Here is a 23298-nt window from a genome sequence, read left to right as displayed (position 1 = left end):
TTTTTCTGTTCTTTTGTTCATGCCGTAATTTCGGGATCGCCCTTATTTATAAATAAACATTTTGTTGCTATCAAAAAATCTCTAGCCTTTGTACTTTTATAACTGAACGGTCACTCCTTCATTTTTTTAGTGGTAACGTTAATTCGCTGTGTCGGCGTGAATTGTTACACAGTGATGCCTCAAGTTTAAGTCCAGACAGTTTCCTTTTTAGCATGTCTTTCTGTTTTCTGTCACTTTGTACTGTCAACTATCAAATGAAGGCAACAATTATTTTTTAATGATCCTTAAAGAGAGAAACTGTCTTATTCTACATTAGCTCACTTAGAGTCCTTTAAAATCTGCAGAACTTCAGTTCAGCCTATGGATGTTCACTCTCAACCATCAGGAACAATGTCTGGTGGGGATCTAAGCTCAAAGGTTTACTCACTAACTGGCACGTGCACAGATGGACCTCAACGGGGTGCAAGTGATTTCTCTTTCAGTGTGTCACAAAATGTCAAATATTCGGAGCAAATGTACTTGATACTTTAATATGCAAACACAAAATAAACAGAAAACAATTTTATCATATAAATGAGTTGGTATCAGTTCTTACTTTGTGTCTGAGGCTCCAGGTTCATTACTGAAGTTCATAGGTTCATACATGGACCAGTCACTCTTCATAGACAGACAGCCAGATACTACAGACTCTGCTCCGTCCTCCTCTTCCTCCACACGATCACTCATCTTCTGATCTGAAATCAGTCTGAGAGTGAAAATAGCAACACTGACTGTTAACTCACAACATTAAAGGAGAACAAGTTTTAACGAGACTCACTCAAGACTGAGAACACGCACACACAAACACACACACAAGTATAAACATTTATAACTTTTTATTAGCCTCTGAAATATGTACATGTTTTAAAAAAATATCTAATGTTAAATTTGTAATTGATAAATAAAACTTATTTCAGGAATCTAAGAACTTTTCATTAAACTTTCCACAGAAAAAGTTTGTTCAATCAGCGTCAGTCAGACACACACACACACACACACACACACAGAGTATACAGTACAATAAAACCACTCAGCCCTCCACTTTCTTTAAATCTGTGATTGTTTTCTTTGTTTACTGTATTTTATTCAGCCATCATGACTTTGTGTGCTGGATTAAAACTCACCCCTCCTCAGCTTCAACTTGTCGTCCTCCCTGTTCTGTTGTGTCGAGTCATAATGGAGTCTCAGGTGACACGTCCACTTCCTGGGTTCCCTCCCTGTTCTCAGGTAGTCAGTGTTGCTCCTCCCCTCTCCATTTACAGGAAATAAGGCTGTTTTTATCTGTGTGTGTGTGTGTGTGTGTGTGTGGCCCACACAGATCAGCTTTTGACCATGATGTGTTTCCTTTGTCTTCAACAGCTTTAATTAAAACAACTTTTGGTGGAAAAAATGTTTTCATCTTAATGTATAAATCATATTAAATCACATCTTTTAGTTTAAGACTTCCTCAACTTTTCTGCATCGTTTTCTTTAAGAGACATTCTTCCAAACATCTGGATAAAAATGACTCATGTATTATGAAAAATATTTTAAGCCTGTTTCCTGAGTCAAAACTATTTTTTATGATCCTAACAAAGACGGTAGCCAGAAATTACACACCTCCTTGTTTAGTTTTAATAAATATAATGTTAGTATTATAATATAGTCGTATACAAGTTATATCTGTGCTATATGTTTTACAAAAAGAGTGAGGACGTGTCACTTCAAGCAACCTGGGTTTGGAAATACAGTCACATGTTTATAGAACCTGGTTAAAATCTTTATCTTTAGAACAGACTGAATATTTTATCATCCAGGTGTTCAACAGAGTGTTTGTGGGGTCTGAAATACCTTCAGAACAGCTGAAAGTCTGACTGAAGGACGTTCTGGGTTTTCAAAGATCAGAAAATCGTCTGCTTAGCTCTGTGACTTGAATTTAAATGTAGACCTGCCCCTGCATTAACTCCAACATATTCATTAACATTTTTCTCTCCCTGCTGAGAAATAATATCAATTATTATGAATTGTGTGACATGTTAAAGACTCATGCAGGATGCAGCTAACGTCAGTTGCTGAACACTAAGATGACAAACTAACTGCAGGTCTCATCTTTACTACAATGATGAATTCAGATTTTACTTTCCAGTAATGCTCCAGATATCTGTTATCTTAAAACTGTGAGTCCGTGTATCTTCCCTTCAATCCATATCTGTTTGGAAATCAAAACACGGATAACGAATAGTGACCTGTTTTTTTTTTAATAATCAGCCTTTAATTTACATTACACATCATACAAAAGTCCTGAAGAGAACTTCGCCTGAGACTCTTTATGAGTCATAAATCTGCTACTTTTTTCATGTATATTTGCCACTTTTATTGTCATAAATGTGCTAGTTCATCTGGTAGATATGCGATGGGAGGGGGGTAATATTTTTTTTAAAAGTGGCAAATTTGTGTGATTAAAGTGACAAATGTAGGAGAGAAAAGTCTCAGGATTATGAGATTAAAGTGGCAAATCTAGGTTAAAATCAGTTGCAGTTTTATTTGATTAAAAGTGGCAAATTAGGAGGGAAAAAAAGCACATTTTATGAGATTAAAAGTGGCAAATCTATAAGAAAGTTTACTTTCCACTTTTAATCTCATAAATCTGGTAATTTTTTGTGGTAGATTTGCCACTTTCAATGTCATTAATGTGCTACTTTACCTGGTAGATTTGCTGATGGGAGGGGGATAATATTTTATGAAAAAAAGTGGCAAATTAGGAGAAAAAAGTAGCAATTTGCAACTATTTTTTTCTCCTAGATTTGCCACTTTTAATCTCATAAATGTGCTCCTTTATCTTGTATATAGATTGGCTGATGGGAGGGGGGTAATATTTAAAGAAAAAAGTGGCAAATTTATGAGATTAAAGTGACAAGTTTATGAGAAAAATGTTTTTACTTTCAACTTTTAATCTCATAAATCTGCTAATTTTTTGTGGTAGATTTTCCACTTTCAATGTCATTAATGTGCTACTTTACCTGGTAGATTTGCTGATGGAAGGGGGGTAATATTTTAAGAAAAAAGTGGCAAATTAGGTGAAAAAAAGCAATTTGCAACTACTTTTTTTCTCCTAGATTTGCCACTTTTATACCCATAAATCTGCAACTTTTTTCTCCTAGATTTGCCACTTTTCATAAATCTGCTACTTTTTCCCGTAGATTTACCAATTTTCTCGAAATATTACCCCCTCCCCCAGGACAGTATATTTATTTTCTATAACTTCAGAGGTTAAAAAGTAGCCAAGAATGAAGTAAATGAAGAATTTACTAAACTTCCAGGACTTTGTATAAACGGTCTTTGCAGCTTAATTGTATCTCTTTCTGCAGAAACTATTTATTATTCTAAATACTTGTGATAACTGAGTTCCAGTGAAATCCAGATATTAAATGATCCATTCAAGAGAAGAAAAAAAAGAGCAAAAAGGAGACTACAGCAAATCATCAAAGTTTATTTCCTGCACATTTAAAAGCAAATAAAAGTAGAAGCTGGTATCTATGAGTGACAGCCCCGATGTTTCAGAAACCTGCAGTGCATCAAAGAGTCCAACACGCAGCTGCAGTCCAGACTCACAGAGCCACTGTGAGCCAGTGTCGCCCCCTAGTGGTCAAATAATAGAAAAACAAAACAAAAAACAGTGCACAAAACCTCCCGTTTCAGCCCCATCTGTCACTCAAATAAATTAGCTCAGTAATTTCTGCTTTCAGTTCATCATCCACCCGCCAGTATTTACACCAGTGCTTTAGCCAGGTCAACATCTTTACAGTCCAAAAGAAAACAAACAAACAAAATGATATGAAAGCACATTTCTGCCAGGAAATAAACACAATTTCACCTTTTGATAATAAAGAAAAGATTCTGCAAGTTATTATCAGACACTTTCCTTTAAAATAACTTAATATCTCAGAATAATGATACTTTCTCAAAATAATATATATACAAATAATAAGAAATGTTCTGAAAGTATATACAGTCATGGAAGAAATTATTAGACCACTCATGTTTTCTCCAATTATTGTTGATTTTAATGCCTGGTACAACTAAAGGTACATTTGTTTGGACAAATAACAAAAATAGCTGATAAGAGTTTAATTTTAGAGCTGATATCTAGAGATATTATCAAGAAAAAAATGGAAAATGTCTAGATATCAGCTCTTAAATTAAACTCTTATCAGCTATTTTTGTTGTTACCATTATATTTGTCCAAACAAATGTACCTTTAGTTGTACCATGCATTAAAATTAACAAGTAATTGAAGAAAACAAGGGTCTTATAATTTTTTCCATGACTATGTTTTAATACTCAGATTATTTTAAGACATTAAAGTCATTATTTTGAGAAAGTTTTTCATTATTTTGTTTTACTAAGTTGCTAAAAAAAATTGGGGAAGTTTCCTTTTAATGACTTACAGGATTTATTTTATTTATTTATTTTTTAATTCCATCACATTGGCAGTAATGGGCTCCCATACAGACAAAAACAAAAAAAATACTCAAATTCACAATCTGGTCGATTATTGTTCTGATTCTGAACAAGCTGCTTTGAGGAGTAAAGCCGGAAGTAAAAAGACATTTTACAGACAGAAAAGTAGAAAAAACAGGCACACGTCGATGGTTTGGAGATTTAAATTCTGGTGTTGGTGACGCCCCGTCCGGCCTGTTGGAGCACATTCCAGGGTGACGAGACGCTCCGTCCCCTTTAGGACCTTTAGGGGTGAACTTTAAAGTGTCGGGGTTAAAGGGCACGAGGCCGACTTCTACCGTCTACCTGCTAATGTTACCATCTGGATCTTCAGGACGCAGAATCTCAAAAATGAGAAACGAGAAACGAGTCAAAAATCTCCCAATTTATGACTCGTGATGAAGCCTTTTTTCCATAATGTGACCACAGATTCATCAGAAAACCACAACAAAAAATGCTCAAAGCCTAAATCTGAGGCTTCAAACTGCTCGTTTTTCAGCAGATTTACCAGAAAATATTCACATTTAAGAAGTCGGAACCAGTGCATTTTTAACACTTCTGACAAAAAAACACTAAATTTATCATCAGAATATTTGTTTTCTTTCTTCGGAGGACTTTATCATTTCAGCGCTCGTTCTTAAATGTACAGAAGCTCATTTCTGCCAAAGATCCTTCTCAAAATAAGCTTTCTTGTGGCAACTTTTCAGCTAATGTTCTTGGATAACTGACAGAAACAAGCTCCCATATAAATAAGATGTTTGAATGCAAAACGGCCACAATTTCTCCAGTGTTTCAGCAAAACATTTCACAGACTTCGGCCTCTGAAACGTGTCCCGTTGTGCGTTCGACTCGAAACCGTTGCAGTTTTAGATCAAAACATTTTACCGACGTCACAGCACAATAAACCGCACATTCTATGTTTCATTTGCCGTTTTTCCAGATATAAAACGTTCCCTCACGCTGTCTGCAGGAGTGCGTTCATGCACAAAAAGAGTCCTTGCAGACTTCTGGAGACGGAGTGTCAGACTTTTCCTTCAGGATCAGTGCAGAGAAATAAACGAAAAGCAGCAACAGAGCTGCAAAAAACAAACCACAAAACAAACCAAAAACTGCATTATTTACCGGAGCAGGGCTGCAACTAACAGCCGATTCCATTCTGCAAAAATAACTCCAATCGTTTGGTTTAAATGTACGAAAATAGTCACAAATCACAAGTTGACTTCTCAGCTCTAAAACCACAGATCTTCATCTTTCAGGAGACAAATAAAAGAAGTAAGTCGTGACATTTCACAGACTGGAACCAGAAATTTGGAGCATTTTTTTCTTTTTACTTTAACTGTAAAAAACCAAATCAAATAATAATCCACTTTTAGTTGCAGCCCAGCAGCAGAGAGGGAGGCCGTAAACAACAACAACAACAACAACAAAACAATCAAATCGCTCTCACAACGATCACACCAGCAGTTATCTGGGAGAATAAAGTCCTCACGTGCCCTTTAAACCCAACACTCTTTTCACTTCTCCCTCCTGTGACGGCTTCACAAATCTGTCATCGTTAAACAAAACGGGCTGTGTGTGTGTGTGTGTGTGTGTGTGTGTGTGTGTGTGTGTGTGTGTGTGTGTGTGTGTGTTTTCAACAGTTTTTAAGCTGTAAGTAGAGAGCCAGCCATCGCTGGGCTTGGCACTGGTTAAAGTTTTTCAGTAGAGAGGGCAGCTCACAGCCCTCCTCCTCCTGCTCCTGCTCCTCCTCCTCCTGCTCCTCCTCCTCCTCCTCTGTAGACGGTTGGGTGTAGATTTGTCTCCGTGGTGTCAGACGCCCGTCACTCGTCCGAGCCGGCGGAGCGTTTCTGGCTCCTTTTGCGAGGCGATCTTTTGGGAGATGCTTTGTCTGGAGGAGAGGAGAAAGTGATGAGACCTCAGAGAGACAGCAACAGTTTGATGAGCAACAAGTCTCACCAATCTGCATACTAATAACACAACTCCACACCTTCAAATTACATGCAACGCACACGCCAAAATCCAGCTCTGTGTGCATGTGATGCAGTGTTTCTGAAGACAGTGTTTATTAAGGTTCACTGCTGTCATAAAAAGCTTTGGTTTGGTTTAGTTTGTAGTGGGTTTCTTTTTTCATTGTACGGAAAGTTTTGGTCATTTTTAGTCATTTTATGTGTTTTTTGGGGTAATTTTTACATATTTTTGTAATCATTTTACGTATTTTTTGGCCAATTTGTATGTCTTTTTTGGGTCATTTTACGTCTCTTGTTGGGCAATTTTTACGTCTTTTTTTTTAAATTGACATATCTTTGGTCTTTTCATCTGTTTTTTGAAATTTTTACGTCTTTTTTTGGTCGTTTTACGTCTTTTTGGGTCATTTTTATGTTTTTTTGGGTCATTTTTATGTCTTTTTTTCCTAATTTTTATGCCTTCTTTTGGTAATTTTTACTTCATTTTCTTTGGTCGATTTAACGTCTTTTTTAAAAGTCATTTTACATCTTTTTTTGGTCATTTTATGTCTGGTTGAATTTGTGCTCTGTCAGCACTTCTCTAAGGTTAGGGCCAGATACTTCCTGGTTTGGCTCTAAAAGACAGTTTAAAGAGGAAATAAATGATGTAAATGCTGGAAGTGAAGTAGTTAGGAGGACGACGTGACTACAGGAAGTGACATAGTTCAGTAAAAACCTGGGGCCGGATTCAAAGCACAAAGCATTCTTAAGAAAAAAAATGCTTCTTAAGTGCCACTTTTATTTTGCTCTTAAGACAAAAATTCTGAAGATTTGGTATTCATGAAGAAATTCTTATATTTTCTTTATCATTTTATTCTTAACTTCCTTCTTAAGTTTTTTCCTCAGATAGAACTTGAGAACAAATGAGATTCTTGAAAACAAAGTCTTGATTTTCATTTACTTGAACTAGGGTTGTCAAAAGTATCGATACTCGAAAATGTATCGATACTAAAACGTTTTATCCGGATACGATACTCATTTTAAAAAGTATCGATTGTTAGTATTGTTCTAATTGTTATTGTTTATTGTATTTATTTATTTTTTGCACTACCTCAGACCTGAAGCGTGTTATCATAGTTGCAGTTTCTTTTTTATTATAAATATTTAACCTGTGGTTCTGTTCATTTTTAAATGTTGCATTTTTCTTGTTAATAAAAATATTTCTGTTAAATTTTGGGGTCTTTGTTTTTATCCTTGTGGTATCGAAAATGGTATCGAGTATGGAATATTGTCCTGAGTATCGGTATCCAGTTGAACATTTTAGTATCGTGACAACTCTAACTTGAACACATTTGTATGACATTTATTTGATTTCTTTCATATTTAGTTTAGCTCTAGACAGTGTGTTTTGTTCAGAATCGTTTTTTTATGAATGTATCACATGAAGCTTATTTTGGCAGTTGTCATATAATGGACCTGTGTGTCAGTCTGTGTGACACTACAATCTCAAAGTGACGCTGAAAATGTATTTTAGTTGAAGCCAAAATTTGATAGAAATTGTCCCCAAACCCACATGAATAAATACACTACTGGTCAAAAGTTTTAGAACACACCAACTTTTCCAGAATTAAATTGAAAATGATGCAGTTTAATGTCTCAGTGTGCTCTGAAATTAATGCACATTTGCAACATTTAAAATTCTTTATTGAGCATGATAGTGTTTTGAAAGTTAAAAAAAAGATTCAAAATCACATTTTATGTTGGACTAAAGGACTAAAAAAGACACAAAATGACAAAAAAAGACACAAAATGACAAAAAAAGACACAAAATGACAAAAAAAGACACAAAAAGACTTACAAAGACATGAAAAGAATTAAAAAATGGACAAAATAGCCCAAGACTCCATAGAGTTAAGTTGTTAACCCGTTTCTTGTTCCCTGAAAAAGGCCTACTTGTATAATTCTGAAATGTACATTATTTTCCAGTTTTGGTTAAGCTTACCTTTTTTTATTTACCTCTGGCAGTTCACCACTTACCTTTGTACCCTTTCAAGCTGTTCATTTGACTTGAACTGCTTGAATTTCAATAAAAAACTGGAAAAATTGGGCTGTTCTAAAACTTTTGACCGGTAGTGTATATAATAATGTTGGTATTCAGTGAGAAACACTTTGATTTACAGATCGGAGCATCTGAACCTTCAAGATCTCATTTGCAGAGTAAAAATAAAAAAACACACACTCCATCAATAAAACACACCAACAGCAGCACTGCACTTATTAAAGACACACACACACACACACACACACACACACACATTCTTGTACTTCTATCTTTGTGAGGACCCTCATTGAAACAGTGAATTCCCTTGCAAGATTATAATAGTTTTGGATTTTTCATTAGTTTTAGTTTTGTTGTGAATTTTTGTTTTCAATGTCAGTTAGTTTTAATGAATTTTTAGAGTGAGTTTGCTAGTTTTAGTTTAGTTTTTATTAGTTTTAGTTTTTTGTAACGGGGTATTTGTTGGGTGGGAGATTAAAAGAGGTCACAGTAAAACATTTTTTTATTTCCTTTGTCTGATCCATCTTCATTTATGTATGAAAAAAGTTGACAAAGACGAAAACGAAGGACATTTTCACTATAATTGTTGTTCGTTTTGTAAACACACAATACAGTTTCAGTTAATTATCATTATCATGTAACCTTTAACCCTTAAAACAAAGTCTGAAATCTAAAAAAAGCCTTTAAAGAAGTGAGGACCGGCCGAAATGTCCTCACTTTGCAAAAAATGTTCTCACTCTGCTGGTTAAAAACGTGTTCCGGTCCTCACTATGTAGGAAGTACAAGAACACACACACACACACACACACACACACACACACACACACACACACACACACACACACACACACACACACACACACACACACACACACACACACACACACACACACACACACACACACACACACACACACACACACACACACACGCGGGGAAGCAGACCTCACCTCTGCGACTCTGCACTGAAGACGCAGGAAAACATGAGAGCAGGAAGGAGGCAGAGAGAGAAAAAGAAGAGGAGAGTGAGTGACCCTCATGCACAGTGGAGGTTAAAGGTCATACAGGAGCAGTGAAGCAGCAGGAAGAGAACAGAGACGTCAGCTCCTTCTGTCAGGAGACAAACATCAGCCACAAAGTCTCAGAGTTCACACTCAACATCCAGCGTTTGGCCCAAACGGCTCAATGCTTCACCTTTTAGTCTGCTATCTGTCCTAAACAAACACTTGACAACTATACATTACTTTCTGAAGTGCATAAGGTTCATTCAGATTTATCACAAGACATTTATTCAGCCCTTGGAGCAGGGATTCCCAAAGTGTGGTGCGTGGACCCCTGGGGGTGCACGGGCTACCTCTAGGGGGTCCGCGGGATGAAAAATGTAATGGCGGTCTGATAATTACACAATTACATTTTTTTCCCCCCACACAATAAAGAAGTGTAAATAAACATTTCCTTTGTAAAATGTAAAATCAAAAACTGTAATATTATTAATAACTAAATGCAGGCTATTCAAAATGCACTTCATCTTAAAACGAAGCGTAGAAGAAGTTTTCTTCTTCCATTTTTCCAGCCTGTGTTATGATGACGGGTTGTGTTTTTTAGCTCCACGCTCATTTAAACTTGCTGCAATTTCTGTTCAACGCGGCTCAAAATATTAGAACATTTTCCTCAACTCATCTGCTTTCTGCCTCTGATCCTGAGCCTGTCATCATCCTCTTTGCTCTTAAAAGTGGAAGCTTGTGCATAACTTTGTTGCATTATATTGAAACTGTGTTTCAGATTAATTCAAATGAGAGAGCGCATTGTTGTGATGGTGATTCTTTTATTATATGCGTGTTCTCATTTGAGCATGATTTAACATGCCGCCTTTAATATGGCTTTAAAAAAGCTTATTGCGTTTAGTTTTTTTTGAAGGTGTGGGGGATTGGGGGGGGTCAACACGGTTGGGAAATAGAAGGGTGGACGGCTAAAAAAGTTTGGGAAGCGCTGCCTTAGAGTCAATAACAGACAACAGTCTCATGCGCACAAAATCCTTCAGGACTTTGGGGCTTTGTAAATATGTGATGAACAAAGGCGAGATTAAAAATCTGCACGGCGTGTCATACTTTACAGAGATGATTAGAATTAACCGTTTAGTCTTTGACCCTTTATCGGGCGAAGAACTGTATTTGGTCACTTCAGTGGATATCAAAATGGGGTCCCCATGTCTCTCTGTGAGGTCGTAGAACCACATGGGTTTGTAATATTTAGAGAAAAAAATTGCAAATTTACTAGATTAAAGTGGCAAATCTACAAGAAAAACAGTTGCAGATTTAAAAAGATTTAAAGCGGCAAATGTATGCGAAAAAAGTCGCAGATTTACGAGAAAAAAAGTGAAAAAAACTACTCTTTTTCTTGCATATTCACCACTTTAAATCTCATGAATCTGTGCATTTTTTTCTCGTAGATTTGCCGATTTGATCTGGTAAACTTTTTTCTCAAAATATGACCCCCCTCCCCCGGGTCCGTATGTTTTTTTTACACATTCTGGCTGTATGTAATATCCTCCAATATTCTCTAGGGTTGAAATTTGGAATTTGCAAGTATTTCAATGAGTGTCTTATTAAGGGTTAACAGACAAAAGAAGAAGCTCCACTGATTAATACATTCGGTTTAACATTTTTAAAAGTTGATTAAAAATGATGGCAACAATTAATCGTTGTAGCTTATTAAAAAAAAAGGCCGTCAGCACGAGTAAAATGGGTTTTTTCTTGTTTCTTTTTGGTCATTCTTCTCTTTTCCCCCCATTCTGAACTACTTTACTACCTTAACTAATCAACATGTGTCATAAAGTGCTTTTGCGTGAATCTTTATGGAGAAACTGCCAATAAATGCACTTAACATCAGCTCTCCCAGGAGGGTAAACTGGGACTCAGACGCCTTTAACGAGGGTCGGCAATAGTTCAGAAAAAAAAACACATTAATTCAAAGTTTCAGGACTAGATAATAAGACACTAATCTGCACTTTTACTGAGAAAACTGAAGGGTCAATAAACACTGAAAATAGTGAGAAAGACTTCAAAAACTATCCACCTAAAAAGAAACGCTCTGATCTGAATTTGAAGACTTAGAAAAAGAAGCAAACGCTGCACAGAAGTGTGGTAATAAACAGACGCTGGTGTGTGTGTGTGTGTGTGTGTGTGTGTGTGTGTGTGTGTGTGTGACTTACTGATCTGGTTGAGTGTCTCCTGGGGGATCCAGCTCAGGTCGACGTCGTTGTGGCTCGAGGTTCCCATCTCCACCTTCGGAGCTGGACGCCTCCTCTGCACACAAACACACAAACACATCAGAGACTCAACAAACAGGCTGCAGGAATTAATAAAACTGATTCTTCTGAGGATTTGATTGGACATTTATGATCAAGAACCTTATTATCAGGGCTGCAACTGAGGATTGTTACTGTTAGAGATGCATCTATCGATTATTGGGGTGAACTGGAGAATCATGGCGTCGATGAAATGAAGAGAAAAGTCTGCAACATTTTACAAGATCTCAAGGAAATGTCCTAATGTCTTTAATGCTTAAAAAGCTTAAGGAGAGGAGACAAGGAGAGGAAATAAGGAGAGGAGACGAGATGAGGAAACAAAGAGAGGAGATAAGATGAGGAAGTAAGGACAGGAGACAAGATGAGGAAGTAAGGAGAGGAGACAAGATGAGGAAGTAAGGAGAGGAGACAAGATGAGGAAAGAAGGAGAGGAGACAAGGAGAGGAAAAAAAGAGGAGACAAGATGAGGAAGTAAGGATAGGAGATATGATGAGGAAATAAGGAGAGGAGACACGGAGAAGAGACAAGATGAGGAAGTAAGGAGAGGAAACAAGATGAGAAGACAAGGAGAGGAAAGAAGGAGAGGAGACAAGAAGAGGAGACAAGATAAGGAAATAAGGAGGGGACAAGGAGAGGAAACAAGGAGAGGAGACAAGATAAGGAAATAAGATAAGGGGACAAGATAAGGAAATAAGGAGAGGAGACAAGATGAGGAAACAAGGAGAGGAAACAAGATGAGAAGACAAGGAGAGGAAAGAAGGAGAAGAGACAATGAGAGGAGACAAGATAAGGAAATGAGGAGAGGAGACAAGGAGAGGAAATAAGGAGAGGAGATAATGAGGAGACGAGATGAAGAAAATAAGGAGAGGAGACGACGAGAGGAAACAAGGAGAGGAGACAAGATGAGGAGACTAGTTGAAGGTGAAGTTCTGCATTTTCCCAGGATTAAAGACTTTAAAGAGTCTCTTTCCTTCCTTCCTTCCTTCCTTCCTTCCTTCCTTGTTATTCTTTAGTGTCCGGCTACTAGCTGCAGTGTGTGTTGGTACCTTTCTGCTCTCCATCAGCTGGTGGAGGCCGACGACGACCAGCAGCCCGAGGCCCGACAGGAACACGTACATGAAGATGCTGCAGGAGACGGAGGGGAGAGGAAGCGACCAGTCTTTAAATAAGGGGAGAAGGACAGATGCAGGAACAAAAAGGAGGGAATGGAAACAGTTTGACTCACGTCTCTCCGTCTAATCCGTCCTCTCGCTCTGTGATGGTGACGGTCTGGTTGAACACGGCGTCCTGGAAAACGTTTCCCTGCAGAGGAAGAGAAGTGAAGAGGGAGCAGAAAGGTCAGATACAGTTTGCTCTTCCTTCTTCAATCATTACGATCAAACAACAAATCACCACATTTCTGTTAGAGGTGTGGAAATAAATCCAAACAGCATTGTGTCGCGGTGTTTTGGAGGCCGTAGCGGGTTCACTTTTATGAATATCCTGAAGAAAACTAGAAGATCCTTTCTCTTATTGGACAAAACAATTCTGCTCTTCTTTAATTTTGTGGACACAAAATGCAGTTTAACAGTTAAATCACAATATATTGTATCAACACTCACCATATCGCAAACTGCTTAAAATCACAATAATATCTCACTTAAATATCGGGATAAAATGGTATCGTGGAGCCGATACGCTGATTCACACCTCTAATTTCTACTTAGACGTATGGAAACTCCCAACTCTCGTCTCTTTTCGTGTCCAAAAATCACACAAAACTGGGACTGGTTGTTATTTTGCAATGATTTTTGCCACTTTACTTTGCAAAACAAGTGCAAAAACTTCTGTCCTGCACACCAGAAAGTCTAATCAGTCGCTGTTTACCAACACGGTTTCCTTTTCTTTAGACCCTCTATGAGCTTTAATTAGTTGACAACAGCTACGTTAGGCCTTCTGTATTTTTTTCTGTCATATACCACTTATATATTTCAATATATTTATTCACCGATGTTCATACTACTACATGCAACAACTTATTTAACATGATAAATTGTATTTTGTCCAATGTGCAATCTCTGTAAAATGCAAAGTTCTCTCATAAAAACAAAAAAATATATAATAATAAATGCTAAATAGCAAAAATGTATGTATAGAATGTATGTATATATCGACTTTGTATATTCTTCATTCTGTTTCTATATCTATGTGTCTGTACCTTGAGCTGCTGCGACAATTACATTTCCCCACTGTGGGATAAATAAAGTCTGATCTGATCTTTTTTCATATTCATGCAACATTAGGGTTGTTTTTGGAGACGAGCGTGTCCTTACATTGGCGTCCTTGTAGTTGAGGTTGATGACGAGTCCGAACGGCCGGCCTCCCATGGGCTCGGCGGGGATGAAGGAGTACTCGAAGGTGGCCTGTCGGCTGGCGGGGACCGCGATGCCGAGCTGCAGAGCGGTGAAGTTCTGGATGTAGAACTGGTAATCCTGACGGGACACAGCAGAGGACGTTAGAAAACAGCTGCACAGGAACGCACGTTCATCTTTTCAGACTTTAATGGCACCACGCAGACCGATTAATGCTGCAGAGCATCAAAACATGCTTTGACATTCGGTACCAAATTTATTACCCGATTAGTAAATCTTATCTGGTCAGTGAAGTAATACCAGGCGGCAATCTCCGTGCCTGAGCATGGAGGCCACCAGGAAGTGCATAAAGCCTGCAATTCACCGAACATTCCAGTAGGGGGTGCTAAGTTTGGCTGCAAAAGAAATCTGCCCATTCATTTCAGTGCTAAATTTGAAAACTTCTCACTTGATTTATTACCTCAGAAAAAATTTTCAGGGACAACATTATGGTCTCAATCGCTAGTAAAAAATCGTCTTCAAGACAATTTGATGTCAATAGTTCTAATAATGGCCCCATTTAGAAGAAAATAGGAGATAAAGAATCGTATGATTTGGGGCGTTTCTAGCTTTGATTGACAGGTCACTGACAAGGCGAGCCGTCACCAGGAGAGAAGCAGAGCGTATCCACGGCAACGTGTCAATAAAGTTATATATAACGTTATATAGATAGAAAAGAGGACGTTTAGCGGTTTGGTCTCATAACCTTGACCCTTTCACACTATATTTTCACTTAATGACAGTTTATTTGAATGTTTTGTTCAGTAAAATGTCTTGTTCAGCGTTTGGTTGGACTAACAGACACTCCAAGGAGTCGCTGCTCAGTTTTCTGAGGTAAGAAAGATACATTTTGTTTTTGTTTTTTTGCTAGCCAAAACTAACATTCCAGTTAATGCTCCAGTTAATGCTAACATGAATTAGCAGCGGCTTCTCTCAGTCGGGTTGCCGGTGTAGAGATGCGTGTAGTCAGTGTCGTCAGATCCCTCGCGCTCCGCCACAGTCCAATTATGGTCTGCTCCGCGTATCGGAAACATGATGGCGACGCAAGATGGCGACGAGTGTAACGCTGAACTCGAGGCTTCCAACGGGCAGTCCACAAACCAATGGGTGACGTCACTGTGACTACGTTCATTATTTATATACAGTCTATGAGTAATACGCACATTTGCAAAAGGTTACATTTAGCAGACACACATAACCTGCACATGGTTGTTTACTAAACTGAATGTTTCTATTATAGACAAAGAGTCTTAAACTAAGGAGCAAAAATAAGCCAAAAAAAAATCCTTTAGGGGGAAGAGTGGTCCTCTCACTCAGCGTGTCTCCATTACAAAAAGCCCCCCAGAGGGATTTAGAGACTCTGGAGGTGACGTTTGGTTTTAGATGGTTGCGTAATCGCTTAGCAACAGTTTCTACCGTGATCTGTGATCACATATATGACGGATTAAACACGGAAGACTCAACTGTGGCACATCGTCCATCGCTGAGCGTAAACAAACCAGCATGGCTAATTATGCACAGTGTCTCCGCTGATCATAAACATCGTGATTGTGAATTAACCGGCATCGCTAACTGTGCACAGAGTGTCCGGTGCTTGTTGTAAACAAACAGAGATTGCTGAGTGAACACCTCCTGCAGCAGAAGCACATACACACTGTACTGCTACAGAGCTAACTGTTAGCCTGTTAGCACATACACACTGTACTGCTACAGAGCTAACTGTTAGCCTGTTAGCAATTTGAAGACTGGACGCTGAGGAGTTAACATCCCCTCCGGCTCTGTGACTGCAGCTGGGAGAGACTGCTGCAGGAGGACTGTGCCGCTTCGACTCGTTCTTACTCTTCTTAACGAGCCGGCGTTAAGATGCCCATATTAGGTTTATTGACACAGTGTCAGTATACATAATCATAGAGTTAATAAGTTTACATAAATATTGGTGACTGAAAAGTGTTATTTTCTCTCTTGAAGTCCCAGAATGAAGCAGAGAAAAGTCGACCTGCAACCAAACAGCAACACACCCAGCCGACTACCTCTTTTTTATCAAGCTTTCCTAATATTGTGCACAGCATACAACCTCAAAATATTGTTCTAATTGTTATTGTTTATTGCATTTATTTATTTTTTGCACTACCTCAGACCTGAAGCGTGTTATCATAGTTGCAGTTTCTTTTTTATTATAAATATTTAACCTGTGGTTCTGTTCATTTTTACATGTTGCATTTTTCTTGTTAATAAAAATATTTCTGTTAAATTTTGGGGTCTTTGTTTTTATCCTTGTGGTATCGAAAATGGTATCGAATATTGTCCTGAGTATCGGTATCCAGTTGAACATTCTAGCATGGTGACAGCCCTACCTGTGGGTAACGGAAAGACGCGTCCAGAGACTCCACCACAAAGTCCTCTGATCCCTTGTTGGTGAAGCCGAGCAGGAACTTGACGATGTTGTTGGCCGGGAAGTCTGCAGAGAAACAACGAGAGTTCATCATTCTGCTGCTACACCTCTAAAACACTGTCTTGTATAATTTACGGTTCATTCAGGCAGAAAGTTACCGTCTCCTTTGACGAACAGGATGGTGGTGTCAGCGTTGGGGGAAGCCTTCACCTCTCCGACCAACGCTTCCTCCTCTTCATCTTCCTTCTCTTCCGTCTGGAGACACACAGAGGTTTAACGTTAAAAAGCATCAACATGAGCTTCAAATAGAGGAAAAGTCGCACTCCTGATTCTCTAACATATACATTTAATGAGCTACCAGGACTTGAAGAAGGATAAAACTGATCTGTTGAGGATTTTCTTTTGTTCTTGAGTTTATAAAATGACAGAAAATAATGAAAAAAAATCCATCATAATCAAGATTCAAGAGTTCAAGATGATGCCTACAAATATCTAATTTGAATAATAATAATAATAATACATTTAATTTATATAGCGTTTTTTAAGACACTCAAGACGCTTTACATAAAAGAAAAAATAAATAAATAAGAAAAAAAATTTAAAGTCAGTGGTTGTTTTGAAGAGGTGAGTTTTGTCTGAGAGTTAAAAAAAACACAAATACATATTCGATATAAAAACATAAAAAAGCTGAAGATCATCACATTAGACAGGCCAAAATGTGGGAATGTTTGGAGTTTTTTTGCTCTGAAATCAGAAAAGCAATCTTAAAACACAGCAAAATCAGAAAATATCAGAAAATAGCTCCGTTTCCAACTCTCTCACCTGGAATGTGAGTTTGTTTTACTTTAATGGTCTTATTGTTTTGGCTGTGAAACAAAGTTGAGATGTTTTCAAAGTGTTTTATTTTGAAGTCTGTAGTATGAAAAAAAAGTATGAAAGCCCATCTCTGCCACTGAGATGGAAAAATAGATCCTTTAAATCGAGGAATAAATGAAGTGTGTTAAGTCAAAGGGTCATAATAAACTGCTGTATCGATTATCTGATGAAATCTCTCACCAGTTCTGCGTTCTCGTCGTCTTCCACTTCCGCCTCGTCGTCCTCGTCTTCAGCCTCGGCCGTCACGTCGTCCACAACGTCTTCATCCACGGCCTCGGCCTCCTCGTCCTCCGTCAGGTCCTGGGCGCTCGCCGTCGGCCCTGACGGGACATTATCAACATTAAACCTTTTGGAAAAATACCTTTTTAAGTGAGTTATTAAACAGTACGGGGCGAGAGAGATTTTGAGACGTCATCTACCAATACAACTGGTTGTAAATTATATCTTTGGAAACTTTTCCATAAAGCTTTTGCTGCAAAAATGGGTTTAGATTTTTTTTTTTTAGAGTTTAAAGTTCAGATTGAGTAGCTCTGGGTGTTTCTGAGACTTTTGCATCAATGAAATAAAAGGTTCTTAATCATCAGGTATACTATTCATAAACAGGTCTTCAATTGAGCTCCTGTCAAACGTACTTAAACATGATACACAATGCATAAAATGAAAATGTGTCAGGCTCGGGCAATATATATATATATATATATTTACTATTATAATATTCTAAGAATCTTACAAAAAAAATGAAAAAGGAATTAAATGCAAAAAAAAAAACATAGGGAAAGAATATAGAAATGAACAAAAGACCTCAAAACCTTCAAAATAAAAAAATGACGTACAAATCTAATATACATTAGTCACTTCTTTTCCTAAAAATTGTTATTTATTTTTTTTCATGTAAGAAACCTGAAACTTTTATCCTCTTAGAGCCTTTAGAAATCCTTAATAAAATACTGGATACTTGGATACTTTCTCCCATCTTGTAACTAAGTGCATTTACAATAACTATAATTAATATATATATATATATATATATATATATATATATATACACACTGTTTTTACAGATTGTTCAGTCATTTGGCTGCACAAAACCTTTGCAGCAGTGCTCCTTACTATCAACACACTATACAAACTTTAGCTTCAATTTAGTCCTACACCCGCCCCAGGATGCTACATTAAATCTACTTACTGATACATCTTAACCTTTTAATGAGACGACCCAAGATTATTGATAGATCAGCTAACTATCAGAGTCAATATTACAGTTAATCACAGGAGAGGTAATGTTACAGCCACAGTTCAAACAATTCAAAACATTTTCAGATAGTTTACATATGGAAAAAGTACTAATACCACACTGTAAATACTCCACTACAAGTAAAAGTCCTGCATTCAAAACCTTTAGAATTTACTTAAAGTAAAGTTTGTGCAGTACACTGTTACCGTCAGTGTTTTACTATTACATACGAGTTTATATTACTGCTGCATTAATATGTATGTTGCATTTCCCTGCAGTACATGTTTCAGGTTTCTGCTCATTTTAACACCTTTACATCCTGTTGGACAGTTTAATTTAGAGCGATGCATCATATTCTATAAGATCTTCATATGTTTGTCCTGTGCAAACCACGCGTCTCTAAAAAGTCAGAAAAAAATTTCAACCTTTTTCTTTCCTTAATATCCCCAAAAATCTGACAAAAAAAATAGAAGATTAAAGACAAAAAACGTTAATAAAAAAAACAAACATAAAAAGGTATAAAAACCTTTAGAAATAAATAAACAAATTAAGGACTTAAACTTTTAAATAAATAAAGTACTGAAAGTTTTAAATTTTAAATAAAAAAAAAATATCTAAACATCTTGTATAAATTAATTTGCTGTCCTTGTATATTTATTTTTTATTTTTAGAATATTGACTTAAAGAGGAAGGAAATAAAAAGGGTAATCTGAAAACTAACCAGCTGTTAAGACAAATGCAGTGGACTATAATATAATAAAAATATATACTTCTGAGAAGTACAAGTTCATCATCACAAAGATAAAAACAGTTCTGACTTTTTAGAGATACATGCTTCTCACAGGACTGCTAATTAATATATATATTAAAATTAATTGTAATTTTATTTCATTTTTTTAAGGTTTTGAGGTCTTTTATTAATTTTTTTTTAGAAGAAGCTGAGTTCCTGATGTTTTTATTAATTTATTTTTTGCATTTGTTTTTTTTTTCAGTAATATTTTTTGAATATTAAGCAAAAGAGGAAGGGAAAAAAAAAACAGTCAACAGTAGTCAGACAAATGTAGTGGAGTAAAGAGTATAATATTCACCTCTGAGATGTAAGAGCACAAGTATAAAGTAGCATAATATGGAAATTGCAAGTAAAGTACCTCAAGTACTGTCCTGAAGTACAATACTCTAGTAAATGTACTCAGTTACAAGGTGGGAGAAGGTATCCAGTATTTTATTAAGGATTTCTAAAGGCCCTAAGAGGATACAAGTATCAGGTTTCTCACATGATTTAAAAAAAATAAATTTAGGAAAAGTGATGATTAACAAACACTTATTTTTTAACAGTTTTCTTTATCCCTTAATAGTCATTTAATTGAATAAATATAATTACCAGCTCTGGTTATTAGTGGCCGTTTAAAATGAACCTGAGCTGTTAATGCTAAGCTAACTAGCCTTATAACAGCAGCCAGTTTAACACAACTTTAACAAAGCAGTGCTGCTAACTGGCAGTAATATATGTAGTGTACATATAGTAGTAATACTGTAGTTACTTGGTAGTTTAATTAAAGGGAGCTTATCGTTAATAAGTCCGGGAGGCTGAGTGACAGTTAACCCTCTGGAGTCCATCTATTTATTGAAAATACACATGTTTTATTTACAGTAATAACTTTATTTATATACAATATGTAGACAAGCTGAGAAGGCCAGTTAAAGTTCAATCATAGGAGCTTTCACAGTGTGCCATTTGTGTTTCTGGACTATTTTTAAAATGTGAATTTTCTTTCTACAATGAAAACTATTACTGTTTTTAATTTACATGCATATAGACTGTTGTGTAGTTTTATTATGTATTACTATTTCTGCTGTTCCTGGCAGCTTTATACTTTGTTAATTAACCCTATAAAGCCAAGTGTACCATATTTGATACACAAGTTTTTGAGACCTATACATCATCAGTGTGATATTTTTTTCCTGAAAAACCTGATGTATACATGTGTTGAAGAAAAAAAAAACTGAGCAACAAATTGCACAAAAATACAAGATATAGCAAAAATGATACGCAGGTTCCACTGGTGGATCAGTCAAAACTTCATATCAGCAGATGTATGATGTTGTGTTATATGGAAAAAAATATTTTGCATGTTTGAGGAAAATGTTAAAAGAAAGTAAAGCCTTAAAAGGTTAAAAATGTTGGGTTTTATATGTTTTTGTTAGTTCAAGAAAAACAAACTGTGAGCAACAAATTGCACAAAAAGAACTGATGTATCAAATATGATACAAATTAGAATCATATATCCCTATTGTTTTTGGATTTTTTTTAAATTATCTGTCAGCAGGTTCAATAAACACTCCAGTTTAAAAAAAAAAGAAGAATTTTCTGGCAATTATTTAATGGTTCAGGCTTTATAGGGTTAAAATAAAATGAAAAATCTGACTGATAGCAAAGTTTGTGTGGATAAAAAGGAGCCATGCATGTGATGTAAGGACAGACTGAAAGATGCTAAACAGAGACAGAAATTAATGCAGATGAAGTTGACAAATTTCAACCAAAATCTCCTGGACTTCAGAGGTTTAACCCTATAAAGCCTGAACCATGAAATAATTGCCAGAAAATTATATTTTTTTAAAAACTTGAGTATTTATTGAACCTGCTGACAAAAAAAATAAATCAATTTGCATATATGAATTCTAATTTGTATCATATTTGATACATCAGGTCTTTTTGTACAATTTGTTGCAATTTGTTTGTTTTTCTTGAACTAACAAAAACATAAAAACCTAACATTTTTATCCTATTAAGACTTTCCTTTTAACATTTAATTCAAATATGCAAGAAAAAAATGATTTATCTGCTGATATGAAGTTTTCACCCAGCAATGAACCTGTATCATTTTTGCTACATCTGGTATTTTTGTGCAATTTGTTGCTCAGTTTGTTTGTTTTTAATCTCCAACACATGTATACATCAGGTTTTTCAGGAAAAAAATATATCACTCTAATGATGTAGAGGTCTCAACAACATGTGTATCAAAAATGATACACTTGGCTTTATAGGGTTAACATTTGTGTTTCTGGACCATTTTTAAAATGTGAATTTTCTTTCTAAAATGAAAACTATTACTGTTTTTAATTTACATGCAAATAGACTGTTGTGTAGTTTTATTGTGTATTACTATTTCTGCTGTTCCTGGCAGCTTTATACTTAATTAAAATAAAATGAAAAATCTGACTGATGGCAAAGTTTGTGTGGAGAAAAAGGAGCCATGCATGAGATGTAAGGACAGACTGAAAGATGCTAAACAGAAACAGAAATTAATGCAGAGGAAGTTGACACATTTCAACCAAAATCTCCTGGACTTCAGAGGTTTAACAGAGCTACTTAGCTTCCTGGCTAACGGCTAACAGCTAACAGTAAGGACACGTCAGTCTAAGCAGGCGGATAATCTGCAGCCATGTAGCACACATTGGAGCATAAATACACACAATGTGACATTTAGATTAAGAGCAGCGACATGTCAACACTTCATAACCCCCCTCAAAGTGTAAACCTCACTATTAAATCCTCAAGTTACTCTCAGGTGGCACATGTCAGACGGAGAGCGGCCTTAGCATGTTAGCATGTTAGCCGAGCGGCTAGCGGCTAGCGCTAGCACGTAAACGCTCCCAGGCTAATTAAAAACACCGTTTTCTTTCCGCTCCACTGCCGAGCAGCAGCATTAAACGCTCACCCTTGATGAGGAGGGTCGCCGGGAAGGCTAACAGCGCCAGCAGCAGCAGCTTGGGCAGGAATTTCATCATCTTTGGAGCCGAAATCAGTTGCTGTTCTCATTCAGTGTCAGACTGCCAGCCTGGTGTCAGAGAGAGAGCCGCTTCCGGTACCATTACTGCCGCGCATGCGCAGAAAGACACCAGTAGGTGTTGTGACGAAATGTGTCCCCCTTTCGAAGTGTGTCCGCAGGAACTCTGTCACCCGCAGTGTTGCTGCGTTCGATTGAACTCGGAACTCGGAAAGATCCGACTTTCTTTTAGTCAGGCGGCTTAGCTAAATAAAGGGGACACGCCGGACAAAAGCACCACATTTTTTCCACATGCTCTCTGTCACCATAAGTTTATTATTATGATATTGAGTGATATATAATTTAAAATAATATGTAAATAAACTCAGTATAATCTGTGACGACATACAGATCAAATCAAAACCTTTACACTGGAGACATTAGAAGCCAAAGTTTACAAAATGACTCTTCCAAAAAAAAAAATCAACACAGTTAACATATGAATACTCAGTAAATTATATTCTATTGCATCTAGTATTTAATGAAATCAAACATAGAAAAAGGCTCTCCAGCTAGAAAGACGAAAACATGTCGGAGTGAAGTTTTTATTCAGTACGTGACCGGGATGCAATCCACACAGCAAGACAAGGAACCTCAGAAACACGACTTACTGGATACACACAGATAGAAGAGTAAAATATATCTTTCCCAAACAGAAACAGGAGCCCGTGTATCAAAATAGTCTGCAACATACAGAAATCTCAAGGCCTGACGTACTCACACAGTCTGTTCACACTTCAGTCCGCCTGTCA

The 23298-nt window shown here is 36.8% G+C and overlaps 1 protein-coding gene across 2 annotated transcripts; it reads right to left on the bottom strand.

Annotated features, from left to right (window-relative positions):
• Nucleotides 1-3492: 3492 nt before the first annotated feature.
• Nucleotides 3493-22598, bottom strand: ssr1 (signal sequence receptor, alpha). 2 transcript variants are annotated; one of them, XM_059326829.1, is made up of 10 exons: nt 22439-22598; nt 17666-17805; nt 16768-16864; nt 16572-16675; nt 14140-14298; nt 13053-13129; nt 12874-12952; nt 11732-11825; nt 9471-9485; nt 3493-6406 (listed from the first exon to the last, which is right to left on the bottom strand). In XM_059326829.1, the coding sequence occupies exons 1-10, from the start codon at nt 22506-22508 to the stop codon at nt 6339-6341; spliced, it is 903 nt and encodes a 300-aa protein (XP_059182812.1). In that variant the 5' UTR covers nt 22509-22598; the 3' UTR covers nt 3493-6338. The 2 variants fall into 2 exon arrangements, with proteins under 2 accessions (XP_059182812.1, XP_059182813.1); XM_059326830.1 differs by lacking the exon at nt 9471-9485.
• Nucleotides 22599-23298: the final 700 nt, after the last annotated feature.

Source organism: Centropristis striata, chromosome 23 (genome assembly GCF_030273125.1).
Source record: "Centropristis striata isolate RG_2023a ecotype Rhode Island chromosome 23, C.striata_1.0, whole genome shotgun sequence".
In the NCBI taxonomy this organism is placed as follows: Eukaryota; Metazoa; Chordata; class Actinopteri; order Perciformes; family Serranidae; genus Centropristis; species Centropristis striata.
This window is presented reverse-complemented; position numbering and strand designations above follow the sequence as displayed.